At 41.1% G+C, this 14606-nt stretch overlaps 1 protein-coding gene across 2 annotated transcripts in view; it reads left to right on the top strand.

Moving 5' to 3' along the window:
* The window catches only part of nrp1a (neuropilin 1a), a 66103-nt gene extending 59748 nt beyond the window's left edge, over positions 1-6355 (top strand). The window contains exons 12-18 of one of the 2 annotated variants that reach the window (XM_065948732.1): positions 326-415; positions 1187-1237; positions 3521-3664; positions 3792-4069; positions 4195-4291; positions 4398-4451; positions 4811-6355. In XM_065948732.1, the coding sequence (XP_065804804.1) occupies positions 326-415; positions 1187-1237; positions 3521-3664; positions 3792-4069; positions 4195-4291; positions 4398-4451; positions 4811-5097 (1001 nt within the window). In that variant the 3' untranslated portion in view covers positions 5098-6355. Of the gene's footprint in view, positions 1-325; positions 437-1186; positions 1238-3520; positions 3665-3791; positions 4070-4194; positions 4292-4397; positions 4452-4810 lie in introns of both variants that reach the window. The other variant, XM_020630971.3, reaches the window with a different exon arrangement.
* Positions 6356-14606: the final 8251 nt, after the last annotated feature.

Below are 14606 nucleotides of genomic sequence, written 5' to 3'. Positions count from 1 at the left end.
CCCACACCTCCACAGCATGATAAAAGGGGGAGGAGGAGGGGGGGTGCGCTGATAATGGTTCAGTCCTAGATTTAATTACAGCTTGTAACTCTGGTTAAAACATACTGAGCATACATAAATACAATCTGTGTTTTTTTGCTTTTTTCATTTTTTTTACAGAGAAATATTCTCTAAAAAGGTTTGTGTCATATTAAGATGTATTAAGGACATGAAGACCAAATCCAGTTGGTCAAAGCTCTCTCTGTCCCGGGCCTGTCATCAGTGCATAATATATGTTAAACTAGATATCTAATATATTTGTATCTTCTTTTTCTTTTCCTTACAGCTCCTACTCTCCCACCCACCACAGTAGCACCGAACACCACTCCATCGGACGAGTGTGACGACGACCAGGCGAGCTGCCACAGCGGCACAGGTGATGACTACGACGTGACAGGTGCTAACATCGCCCTCATGAGACTGCAAGCTTAACCCCCACTCCCCCATTTTGCCTTCCCTTCTGCTATGGCTCAAGCCAAATCTGCTCGGCTCTCCCAGCTCTGTCGCTCTCTGTAGCAGTTAGATTTGACACCGAAGCAAATCTGCCATCTACTGTGCACACTTGCAAGCACGTATGCATGCACCCACATGCCTGCTGGCATGAACAAAGCTCTAATTAGCTGCACCTGTAGCACCCACCTCCTTCCTCAGTCTATCTCCTCTTACCTCCACCTCTGCAAACTCAAAAGAGACGATTATTGCTAGACAGATCGATCAACGTGCACATCCACACAAGACTGCTTCTGCACCTAAACCGACAATCAGTTCTGCCTCTGCCTCTCTCTCTCTCTCTCTGTCCTTTAATCTCACACCTGCACCTATTTTTTTTCCTCGCGCCTCTTGGCCTCATTTCCCACTAACCCAGTAACCCTCTGAAGCTTCACTGCTGCCTGCACTCCCCATTAACCAGCAGTCTCCAATGATGAGCATGGCACTGTTTCAGTCACATGTTACGGAAGTATTACATAAGTGCTACATGGTGGCTATATGGTGAAAAGGCAGTTAAAGAAAATAAAGAAAAAGACAGCTGTTCTGTTAAGCTTATTTTAGATAGCATGGAGACATTCTGTTTTCTAGAAAATACACCAGTTATTATTAAACTCTTGACGTGCTAAGCTAACCCTGCTAATGTGTTGTGTTGTGATAGGTGGTACCCTTATGCCAGAGACCACTACTGCTGAGGTGGATACCATCCCAGGTGAGCAAAAGAATGAATATTTTTCTTTCCCATATACTGTATGTACTGTAAGATATCTCACTAAATGCTGAACATGCATTTTCCCATTTGATCAAATGACATGTTCAATATTTGCATGTATGCCCATATCTGGCCAAACATTCATATAAAAGGCTTTTGTTGTCTGATATTTAATAATTCATTATAGTGGAAAAACATCAATAAAATTCTCATCTGTGGAGGGGTGTAATAATGTTGTAATAATGTTCTTGTGTTTTTATGTACTTCTACCTTTGGGGCTGGACCTTCCAGCTAGTTTCTGGTTTATGTGTTGTCTCTGTGTTTGTGTTTGCATGTTCCCACATAACCCCCATTCAGTGTCAGAGACAGGTTGCTCCTTAGCTTTCCTGCTTTTAAAGGAATCATTAATGTGCAGGATCAGACGATGCAACTTTCAGCATCAAATGGAAGAATGTTGAAGCAGAGTAAATATTCAACATTTTTGTGAATTAATTTCCATAGTTTTATCAAAGCTGCGTACTTCCACTAATGATTGCCAGCTTAAGGCAGCTTCTCCTCTGATGTGTGTCTGTTATTAAAGCTGATGATATGGCCCTGAGAGGCTCCCTCTGACAGGGTGAGGGAGGTTGTGTGATGCAGGGCTGGCTGATGATTAGCACTGGTGCTCTGTTGCTGCCTCCTCAGCATAATCACTAATCACTGGGCCGACACAGACACAACGCTAAGCACACACACTCACACAAAACACACAACACAAAAACAAAGAAGCAAAATGCAAATGACCACAGGAAATGAGGTGTGCTTTGGGGTCACACACTCACACACACACACACACACACACACACACAGGCACATAGTGCTGTCTCCTCCAGCAGGTTGATGAGGCAGCAGCCAGCTGAGAGGCTCTGCCCCAGACTGACCTTGGCTAATGGGCCATAGGCTCCACCCAACCCCCTTCACTCCATCAGCTGGCTCTGTGGTCTGTCTGCAGTCTGCAGGGGCTCTAGCTATTATAGTAAATGAGAGCTGAGGTGCAGGTGTGTGTTTGCATATCTGTGTGTGTGTGAACATAACTAATCATTTGTGGGTAAACACTTCTCCATCTGACTTCTCATTTCAAGAGCCTCAAACTATGCGTCCTTATCAGCTCTGTGTATTTGTAGGAGGTAATGTTTGAATGTTTGCACTCTGTGCACTCTAATCTCAAAAGGCGTTGTTTTCCATGTTCATTCGGAGAAAAAAAAAGTCAGAATTTCTTTTCATCAAATGGCCATGTGAGTCATGGCTGCTCATCTCATCCAGAACTGGTTGGTAGCCTCAGTCAAAAGTCTCCAAAGAATGGAAAAATAAAAACCCAAAGCCTTTTAATTGGAAATGGGATGTCTCGACGAGGCTTGGCGTCTGAAATGTGGTTCCACATGGGAATTCCATCCTTTGTGTTTAATGGGAACATAGAGCCTCTGCTTGCAGTAGCTAGTTAAAATCTTCCCATTATTAAAGGGAATATTGGCTCAGGCGTTTGGAGGGCTGCCTTGTTGTATCTCTAAAGGCATCTCATGCCTTCAGAGTTTAAGGCCATGGCTAACATCCCAAACATCTCGCTCCCTTGTGTTCCTTGGTAGTCTTCCTTTATCCAATTTAAAAAAAACACTGAAGCCTGAGCTCCCACACGTTGTCATGCTTCTACTAAGGCGTGGCGTGTGTCCATGGGGGATCGGAATGGGGGCCCCGGCACTGTTACCATAGCTTTCTTCAAAACCTCAAGTCTCTGCTCTCATTAAAATCCTGAGTTCTCTGTAGGTTGCTATGAGCATTGCTTTTTTTCAACAGGCACCGTGTCTAGATTCCATCTCCCTCTTCCCCTGTCCCCCTCTTTGTGCTTTGCCAGTCCTTACTGTCATTCCATACATCTTTATTTACCCTGTGATGTTCATTAAAAGAGATCATTCCTGCTGCAAAGAAATAAGGTCTACTTGAGGTCATCATGTTCGAGACATAACTCGCTTTCTGTCTCAGTCTGTTGCTTCCTCCTGAGTTTGCTGTTTTTTTTATCTCTGTCAGCTGTGGGTCTCAACATCCCATAGTTCTTTGCTGCCCTCTAGTGCCTGGTTCTAATTAGAATGAGTGGTTGAAGCCCCAAAGTGTAGCCTGCAGTCATTTCATGATCGGCCCGAGGGTCATTGTTCAGATTAAAGCCCAGAGAGCTCTTGGCAATTTCTCCTTTTTGTAATAAGAAGAATGATGAAATGTAATATCTTGACCTTTTTTTTTATTACTTTGCAGCTTTTCTGTGGTTTGCCTGTGACTTTGGCTGGGCAAATGATCCGTCGTTCTGCAGCTGGACATCAGAGGACACCGGCTCCAGGTGGCAGATCCAGTCCAGTGGTACCCCGACACTCAACACTGGACCAAACATGGACCACACAGGTAAGGACACTATTGGGAATTGCACAACTGAGCCAGACCAAAGCTAAAAGACTAAATCCTGTCCACTTTAGAGTTTGGCAGTTTTTCGTCTGTTAGCCTGTTAGTTAAAAGATGTTTTTCCCTACAGGTGGATCAGGGAACTTCATCTACACCCTTGCGACTGGCCCACAAGAGACAGAGGTGGCTCGCCTGGTCAGCCCCGTGGTCGGCTCCCCAGACTCAGACTTGTGTGTGTCCTTCTGGTACCACATGTTCGGCTCACACATTGGCACTCTGCATATCAAGCAGCGCAAACAGACAGTCGACGGTCCGGCTGACATCCTGCTGTGGACTGTAAGTGGTCACCAAGGAAACCGCTGGAGGGAGGGTCGTGTCCTTGTGCCGCGTACCAACAAACCCTATCAGGTAACTTGGTCCACCTTTCACTATGTGACCCCTTTAAGCATTGATCTTTGTATCTGTGGTCCATCCATTGTGGTATTAAAGAAAAGGTTGCCTAAAAGTCAAGCTGTGCTTTATTTTTTTTCAAGGTGGTGATCGAAGGTCTGGTGGATGGAAAGAGCTGGGGAGACATTGCTGTGGATGACATTAAGGTTCTCAATGGACTCAGCATGGCAGACTGTAAAGGTGAGGCTGCATTCACATCTCGGTGATAAATACAATCAAGTAGTTTGTGAATGCTGCACATTTTTCTTGCGGGGTTGGATATAACTAGAATTTTCTGTTCGAACAGACCCTGATGTGCCCACAGAGCCGATGCTACCAGAGGATCGCATCAATGAAATCCGTAAGTCATTTTATATGGTGCGTTTATTTAGCAACATACCTATTTAGTAACTATCGACTTTGACCATGGCCCAATGGCCTGTGACCACCAAATGTTATTCTGTGGCCACCAAATGTTACTCTGTGGCTACGAAATGTTACTCTGTGGCCACCAAATGTTACTCTGACCACCAAATGTTACTCTGACCACCAAATGTTACTCTGTGGCCACCAAATGTTACTCTGTGGCCACTGTGACCACCAAATGTTACTCTGTGGCCACCAAATGTTACATATAGGTGGCCCGGCTTTATCCACCAATTTTACTGCTACACTTCAAGGCTTCCTCATCTCACTCACCTCATCTGCTTTTGTCTCCAGTTGAGGAGATCACTGAGTATCCAGACTTCGTGGAGACCAACCAGATCAGCGGAGCAGGCAACATGCTGAAGACGCTCGACCCCATCCTCATTACCATCATCGCCATGTCGGCCCTCGGGGTCTTCCTCGGGGCCATCTGCGGCGTGGTCTTGTACTGCGCCTGCTCACACGGAGGCATGTCGGACAGGAACTTGTCGGCCCTTGAGAACTATAACTTTGAACTGGTGGATGGGGTTAAGTTAAAGAAGGACAAACTCAATGTACAGAGCTCATACTCAGAGGCGTGAGCGGAGGACTGAGAGCATCGTGTGACTGTGTGACGTGCAGAGCTCGCAGAGCGTGCACCAGACTGGCTGTAGGCACATCCTCCTCAGCGAGTGGGCAGGCTCAAAGGACTGCCAACCACCCTCAACTCACAGGATGAGGGACAGGTTCAGGAACCAATGGGAGGTTTGGACTGACCCATGCTTTTCTCAGGAGCTGCAGTAAAAAGAACCTACCAGTAGGGGACACTGTGTACAAATAAACTACAGGAAAAAAAAATATGTACAGATGATTCAGATGATATTTTAATTTTCTATTTTGATTTTCATTCATTTTTACAATCGGATGCTGGTGTTGAGACCAATTTATTAATGATGTTTAAAGTATTTATCATTTCTGGGAAAGAAATCTCCTTTTTTTAATTATTATAATCAGTTCATGAAGGTTGTTTATTTTCGACTTTAGAAAGAGACGTATCAAAATCTTAAATGAACCATATCCGGCAAAACTGTAGATTTGCCCCCATGGTGTGGCATACAGGGTGTGCCCATAACCCATGTACCCTTTCCCCTTTGACCTCTGTCATTCTAAAGTGAGGGTCCCATTCATGGCAATGTATGGTTCTGACAGTGCCTTTAGTACATTTCTGTTCTGATCCGGGTGTTTTTTACTGTACATGGCTTAAGTAATGACAGGAAACAGGGGCACATTATCTTATAAATATATCTGCAAAATCAGGATTAACAATCTACCAGAGCGCTTTGTTTTGTTTGTTGTTGTTGTTTTTCTGTCCAAAAAAACCACACACTGTAAATAAGTTTTAATATATTTTATTGCCCTTTTTAAAGAAAGTAAAAAGGAAAAAAGCTGCAGTATCCCTTTTTTTCATGGGTTTGTGTGTGTGTGTGTAAATACAATCTCCTGACTGTTTTCCTTGGAAGGTGCAGTGTTACGCTTTTTCATTTTTTACATTTCTTGCTAAGACGAGTAAGCTTTTTGTAAGAACTACAGCGATTTTCAATGTGCATTCAAGCCACCTGTCATGCAAACGCCAACTTCACAAAAAACCCTCAAATGATTATAAAGGTCACACACACAAAAAAACAAAAAAAAACAGATGACATGACGATCTCCTTCAACACATTTCTCACTTCTTCATCTGCTGTGCATTCACCTGATTATTGTCATATAGCTTCAAACATGCTCATGTCAAAGGCAGAGAAGGTGGTAACACACAGAAAAATGTCTGCCAGCATACCAAAAAAAAAAAAAAAAGAACAATCACCACTGCTTTGCTTTAGCTCGGCTAGCTCGTCACCTCCTCACGTCACTGTGGATTGTTCACCGCAGAAGTGCTCTCTGGACAATGCAGCTTGAATGCACTTTGTTACTGATCCCCTCATTAAAGAGATGAGGGTTAGACACTCTAACTGAAGAATGGTGCTATCATTTCTTTAACCAGACACATTTGTCTCTTTAAAAAAAGAAAAAAAAAGCCCAGTTTGTATTGTTCACATGCTGTATTGTAGCTTAAGGCCTCATGGAGGCCCGCAAAGAGTTTTTACGTGTTTCACGTGTAGCAGCCATAACGTTGTGATGTCAGAGCTGATGTCATTCGGACGGGACACTGGTACAGCGAGGGATTTCGAGGGGCGTCACCTGAATCAGGTCACCTGGCCTCCCCTCCGCGGCGGCTTTACCAAAGGATGGTCGCCCCCTACTGGTTCACTGGGGGTTATCACCAACACTCAAAAACAAGACAAATGACGGTTTACCCATGATCCTTCACTCAGAAAAGAACTGAATACGCTTCTCCCCAAAGAGGGAGTGGACGATAAGATACTTTTAGAGAGGAGTAATGTGTGTCACAGTGTGTGTTTTTTTAATCTCTTTATAAGCTTAAAAGAAGTGCAGATGTCACTTCAATGTGAACTCTTCAAATCCCTGTTGAGACTGTGTTTGCAGGAGGATGAATCGGACAATCCCGCAGTCAACTCTCCACTACAAAGGGAAGAACTCTGTGTGAACTCCATGTGAGACTGACAGTATCAGGACACAAGAACTCAGAACTCACAGGACAGGATCTCAGAGGTTCCCCCCCCCCTCCCGCTCCACAATCAAACAAATCAAAAAACTGGATCCTGGGAAAGGATGGCGTCGTTTCTTAACATCTGTGTTGCTTTGTTATGTCGTGCCGTGGTGAACACATCCTCAGCTTTGTTCGTTTCAGATTCGACCTCCCGCTCCCCCCCACCCCTCGACCTCTGCGGCGCACCGTCCGCTGTATAGAGGACTGTAGCTCCAGCGACGTCTGCTAACACTTAGAGAGAAAAAGGATACTGTAGCGTGGACTCAAGAGAAACAATGTTGCACTGATAAATATATTTAAGAGGTTTATGTGTTTATAGCATTCATTTGCAAAAAAAAAACAGAAGAAAGTCAAAAACACAAAAAACAAGTGTTCATTTCTTTCATCTTTTTTTTATATCTATATATATAGTTTCAGATTATGTGATATAATTCTGAAATGTAAAATACTGAGATGTTTTCATTATTGAAAAATGCAAATAGATTTTCCAACAGTAATTCCCCCCACACACACACACATTTACATGGCATACTGACGCTTCGTTTTGTACTGTCACTCCAATTTTGTGCAGATTTCGTTCTGTTTTTTTTTCTGTTTTTTTTACAAAGAACAAGAAAATAAGACTTTTATTTTCAATACTGCTTCTGTAATTTGCTGTTGTAGAAAAAAAAAGAATAAACAGCAAAGCCTTAAAAAGAAAAAAGGGAATATTTGTGTTGTGATCCGGAATCCAAAACCTGTTTTTCTTTTTCTCTTTCTTTACTTTTTCATCCCGCCCCCTGTCAGATCCTCGTCACAGCCGTGCTGTAAAGGTTCACCAGCAGCCTCTCAATCAGCTCTCAGAAGCAGCGTCTGTTTTTGTCCCTCAGAGTCATGTGAAAGATAAAACTGCTACAGCGAGACGGTGATGTAAACGAGAACGTTTTGTCTAGACTTTGTTTTACAGACTTTCACTTTCCAAAGATTCAAATAAAAGGCATCTTCATATGAAAGCAGTCAATTGTTTATTTGTAATTACTAGTCTTTGTTTGGTGACTGTAACAGCAGAGAAAAGGCGAAAGATTAACTCTGGTAACATGTCAATAAATGGTGAATATTTAGGGCCGGACTTTAGAGCAGGTCAGAGATGTAAACACGCTTAAAACACATGAAATGAAATTAAGATATTAACTTAACAAACCTGCTCCTTCAATCATCTTACAAGCTGACTTATACTGAACCATTCAACTGCACCCTGTTAGTCTCACCTCTTCAACCCATCCTCCTTCTCTTCCTCTCATCCATTCACCCTCCTTCTCTTCCTCTCATCCATTCTCCCTCATTCCCTTCCTCTCATCCATTCTCCCTCATTCCTCATCCCTTCATCTTGTTCCAGTCTCCATCCTGAGTCTCCCTCGGCCCTGCAGTCAGTCCATCCTTCCAGACCAGCGGACTGACAACATCCTCTTCCATCATAATCATTACCTTAACATACATTCATGTGTCTCATCACTCATATGATCTATCATTAAATACCTAAAAGGCATATGGTTGTGGCCCGGTCCTTACTGGTGATGGTACTGACCATTAATGAGACACTGTTGTTAGCTCAGCTGTTTGTCCAGGAGTCTATCACGATGTAGAAACAGGCGTTTGTTTACCTTCCCTCTCTTCTCTGTTGGCTTCTCTAATCTCTTTAGTTTGAGCCTCCTCTTCTCCTCCTTGATCTTTCCATCGGCCTGTGACGGAGGGCCAGCTTGAAGAATTTCTTTATAGGAAAGGAGACTTTGGTGGAGCACCAATGAGCGAGGATGCACTGGAGTCTGTTTAAAACCTTTGGTAATAAAACACATGGCTTTATAATACAAAACTACCCACTGCACCACCATGCAACCTGGTGTGGGGATGTCAACATTTATTAGATGCCTGTAGTAGCCATGACTCCTCATGACTCTTTCTAAGTGATCAACGCCAAATCCGATTACGATACGATGGCTGAGTTTACGTGCCGTTGGTTTGCCGACTATGAACGACTTATCGAGGTGTTCTTTTCCGATTATGAGATGTCCATTATGGTCTGATTTTTGGTCCGATGTAGGTCGGACTAAGATGTTTACATGCGTTTAAAAAAAAAGTCCAAACAGTGTCTGATACGATCAGAAATTCAAATATCTAGCGCCATGTAACCCTACTGACAGAGAGGAGGAATCAAGGCTGTGCAATGCAAAACATGAGATGAGGATCTTGTGTCCTTGTCCCCTTCTTGCCACATGTTGATCTCTGTGTATATAAAGACATTTGAAGAACATAATGACAGCTTTTTTTGTATATAAAGGGCTTATATTTCAAACCTGGATGCCCCTGTGAGTCCTCTCCCCTCACTCTGCTCTCCTCTACATGCATCAAAGGAGTTGAACATCTTTCAAGGTGACTCTGAGCTCCATATGTGGGTCAGAGGCAGGACGAGAGAGGGGACAAGGACTCATTAAATGGAAAGTGTTGTCTCATTTTGCACAGACTCGGGAAACAACCGAGGGGAATATACTTAGTGAGTTAGTTTAACACTTGGAAATATTTCCCGAAGACAAAAGGAAAAGAATATTAGCAATCATTTGTGATGATAAAGATCATTACACATTTGCACATCTTAGATAAGCAGCAGCGCTCAGTCCCCCCGTTATCACACACGAGCAAATTAGACTCTTAACAACATTTTCACTGCATATCCTTCACACACAATTAACCGCGAGAGATTTGTATCCCAGCAACTCCATTAGATCCTTTTTTACGTCCTCTAAAAGCTGATAATCTCACACAGCCAAACTTTACATGAATTAATGAATCAGCGGAGCACAAAGGAGACAAAGAAACGTCAGTCAGACAAGTAGCACACTTAACTATCTGAACACATCATACATTCTTATTGTCAGGGTTTGAAAGTATAAACACAATGAGAGGAATATTAGTTTGACTTATAGTCGAATAAAAGTTTATTATTTCAATTTTCAAAACTTTTATTCACTCTAAAACTTCAAATAAAAGCCTGTCCAAATTAAAGTTCCAGTCTCTTTTACTAGCCTGGTGTTGCTGTATGTTTTGACAAATGGAGGCAGTTCTCAAGTAGAGGCATCTGTTCATTGAGAGTTAGAGAACTCATCAAGCATAAATTGTATAGAAACTTTAAGTTTAACTGCACGTTTCGGCTTGGGGCTTACATGGGGGTCTCGACCCTGGTGAGGGACACAAGCCAAAACGTGTCAGTCTAATGAAGTTCATAAAGTTGATCTTCACACTACAAGTGCTGCTGGAGCTTTTTGACCCCTTTAAGCCTCTGTCACTCTTCATGCACCTTGCTAGTTGGTGAAGTTGAAGAAAATCACACTCTGCAGGTTGAGGTTAAACAACACGTCATTTTCAAGAAACTTTTTCTGCTAAATGAACAGGGGCACAGTTGCTGAAAAAAAGTATTTTTAGTGAGTCTTCAAAGTGAGTCTTCACTTTGAATGGAGAACTTTATTTTGCTTAATTAAAAGATGTGGATAGAAAATCAATATCTGATCAAGATTATCAGACAGCAGTGGAACCCAATTTATCTGTAGTTTACCTTTTCACCACTGGGTGTCTCTGTGGAGCTCTATCAGTGATATCAATGATTCTGGTTGTCCTGTTTGTTATACTTCATTTTGTAGTTGAGTATAACTGAACTAGAACTTTATTTTCCCCTCTAAGTTAAATACTTCTCAGGAAACACATAGAGATGAGTTGCAGTGGATGGGTGCTTGTGTGGCTCAGTCTTTATTTTATTTTATAATATGAAAGAGATAATCACATTCATAAGTGTAGGGATACTCACAAGGGGACCATAAACCTTTGATATCTTATCCCTAATGATATCAAATTACACTCCTAAAATGAAAGCAATTGATCCTTTTTAAATTACTTTATTGCCAGAAATGGTACAAAGCCTAGTTGGATTTCTTAATTTTAAAACAAAAGAAACAAATCATCTCACTTCATACGGGATAAAAACATCATCTTACTTACTCACAAATCATTTTCAAGCAGTCAGGGTGTGTCACTATAAATCATGTTACTTTAACTTTTAAAAGTTGAGCATTTTGCATTTTTAAGGCATTTATCCTGGTTTTCATGCAATGCCCTAAGCCAACCACAAGGGGGCACTATAAGTCGTAGAAACAATAAATGTGACTGAAACAGTGAGCATGTTCTTCAGACAAACTGCTCAGAGACTCACATACCTGAAGGTGAACAATTAAAAGTATTGATTGAAATCTACTGAATTTGGGCTGCTCTTTAAGTCACATGCATAAAAATATGTAAATATAATTCAAATAATTAAAAATCACCCAAGATATGTTATCTATACATAATAGTTTATCATAGGATCCAACACGTGCACCAACAAGCTCTCTCTCTCTCTCTCTTTCATCTCTGCAGGACTCTCAATAAAAGCAAACCTCGTATGTTGTGATCATTTTGTTAAAATAAACATGCTCAAATGTGGTCCTGATAGTTTCACATGATGGCTTAGCTCCCGTATTATTTGTAGCCTCGATTCACAAAATATTCTAGTACAGATTTAAGAGGATCAAAAAACACATCTGAGGCGTACTCGCTTTAAAAAAATTATAGAAAATTGTTTAAGTTTGCCGGCATGCCTACAATAAAATCAAACTCCCCCAATACAAATGTGATAATAATAATGCATTTATTTATTCAGCTGGTTTAAAACCAGATCTTTACGAAGGGATTTGACAGGCAGAACAAAGGCAGGAGGTCAGGAACAAAACCGAATAAGCATCAATATTCCAGCAAAACAATGAGGAGTCTTAAAACAGTGGTTCTCAACTGGTGGGTCGGGACCCTGAGGTGGATCGCGGAGCCATTTTCAGTGGGTTGCTTTTAATCATGTTTGTTTTGTTCAGTTTCAGATTTGGGTCACAATGTTTCCCTGGAGGAGTTTGTGATGATGGGTCCTGAAGCAAGACGAGTTGAGAACCACTGGTCTACAACATGCAGACTGAAGGTGATTCGACATTAAATGTAAAAGCAAAAGATCAAAAAGAATAAATACATGTGGCGACAAAAGGTAAATGTCAAGTCAAAGTAATACAACTGAAGGAGTAAAGAATAAAAGCAGTAAAACGACGCCTGGAGGAACGAGTTGTCACAAGTTGTTTAAAGATTAGAAGAGGACTCTTTTATGATGTTCATATCTTACTCCTTTGCAGAATCCCACCATGACATTTACATTTGACCTACCTAGTATTTTTCTGTGTTGAAAGGAGATAAGATTTTGTGCATGATGGTGCTAAATCTGAATCACAAACAGCGTGCAAGAACGCGCACTGGGCTCAAAATATCATCTGAGTCAGGGTGTTAAATATTCTGCTGCCCTGTTGGACATTCTTTACCTCTACATGGCCTTTATCCTCACCACCCTCACTTCCTGTGTCTGACTCATACAAGCTTTCTATCACATTCAGGAATTGGCTGTTCTCTGAAATTCTTGAGAATGATTATTTCAACATTTCGATCAGGTCGGCTGCAAGGAACTGGAGATTACATGAAATGATATGAGCCCTCCAATGACTCATTATACATCAGAATCAACTCTTTTCCAGGAACATGATGTGGATCTGTACGCCGTAGAGATTCTGTCCAGGTGATGCCCTATAAAAGTTTTCATCCCACTCAAAGGGGGGCAGGGAGGGAGATAAGGAGCTGCATTCCCTGGTAAACACCTCTCTGGAGACTAAACAGGATTCAAGGATCTTCCGGGCATGCTGGTTTCCCATATTTTTCCACTATGTCCCCGAGTGCTGAGGCATTCAGGAATAACTTTCCACTCGGTTAAAGCAAATATACATGAGCGGCTGCGTTGATTGTTGTCGTTGAAACTGATCCAAAAAAAGAAAAAACTGCTCTGCATGTTTTATTTGATGTCTAAGGCTGTGGAAAAGAAAAAAAAACATTATTTAGTTTGACTGATGAAGAGAAGAAATCATTTTAAGAGACAAAGAGAAACTAAGCATGAAATATGACAAATGAATCAGTAATGAACAATTTATGATTATATACATGCAAAGACTTCCTTTAGTGTCGCTGCACCCAAAAGGAGAGCTCAGCCGCCCTCTCTCGTTTCATACAGCATTTTTAAAGATGCATTGTCTACACAAGCATGAACTTCTGTTCATGTATATGTCATTATTTTTAACTGTGTTTATATTTGTTCTGTTTTTGAATTTTTTGAATTACTGCAGGGAAACCCTGGAAAACAGAACTCGGTCTCAGTGGGTCCTCCCTGCTAAAATAAAGGATTGAAAGATTTTTAAAAAGAATGAAAAAGTAATTTAAATTCAAGGGATATAAGGGAATAAAGCACATGAAAGGTGCTTTAATATTGTGCATTCAGTGAAGTGGCAGCACTGGACAGACAGCTGTTCTTGTTGGTCTTTATTAAATAACTGGGATAATAATAGTGAAAGATGTTAATAGAGTTACTGACTGATGTCACGTTGAGTAGACAGGATGGCAGCATCTGTATAAATACTCAATTATGTGATTGGCGGTGTCCTTTAGCAGTGACGTCAGCAGGAGGTTCAGACCGGAGCTGTATGAAGTCAGCTAAATTAACCGGAAACAACACAGGAAGAGAGAAGTACCAGCCTTCAAGATAAAAGCATTTGAACTGCAGAACAATCTTCAACTTTTGACATTAACTACAGGTTTAATTCAGAATTTATGAGTGCAGAAATAATCGACGTCTCTACATACTGAAAGGAATATTTTTTACCACCTGTTCCCTAAAACAGTGTGTTGATAAAATCTATATTACAACTAATTATCACAAATACATTCAATAACATAAATAACAATTTAAATCCTCAATGTCGTGAAATCTATAGGCCATACTTTCCACCGGAAACAAGAACAAGAACAACAAGAACAACAACAAAGAGCTATCTCATAATAATGGATTAGTAACTTAAATTGTGTTTTTTATGTTATATACAGATCATTTATTTTACAACATTAAAAAGCTGCAAAATTTAGAAACTGTCGCCTATCATTACAACTGTTTCACTAGTTTAGAATAGAAGAATAAAATAGATGTTTATTGCCATTTGCACAGGTACAGGACAGTACAGGTACATTGGAATTCTTTTCACATTATATAATTGCTCTGTTGTTTGATTTTAAGGTTAATATTGCACACTTATATTGCATATTGTATTGTTTGTCGTATTATTTTACCATAAAAAGGACATAAACAGTGGCTTTCAATCGTTTTTATATTCTGAGTAGGCTAAAAAAGTAATGTTTTAATGTTGTATTACTGTCAGGCTTGTATTTACCTGAAACTGCGAACGAGATTGGGAAAAGTGCAAACGTGTGTATTTTATTTTGAAGGTCATAACCGGATATGCTCGGTGTTGCTCT

The sequence above is a fragment of the Labrus bergylta genome, chromosome 20 (assembly GCF_963930695.1).
Source record: "Labrus bergylta chromosome 20, fLabBer1.1, whole genome shotgun sequence".
Classification (NCBI taxonomy): Eukaryota; Metazoa; Chordata; class Actinopteri; order Labriformes; family Labridae; genus Labrus; species Labrus bergylta.
The sequence above is the reverse complement of the archived record's forward strand: the minus strand, read 5'-3'. Positions and strand labels throughout refer to the sequence as shown.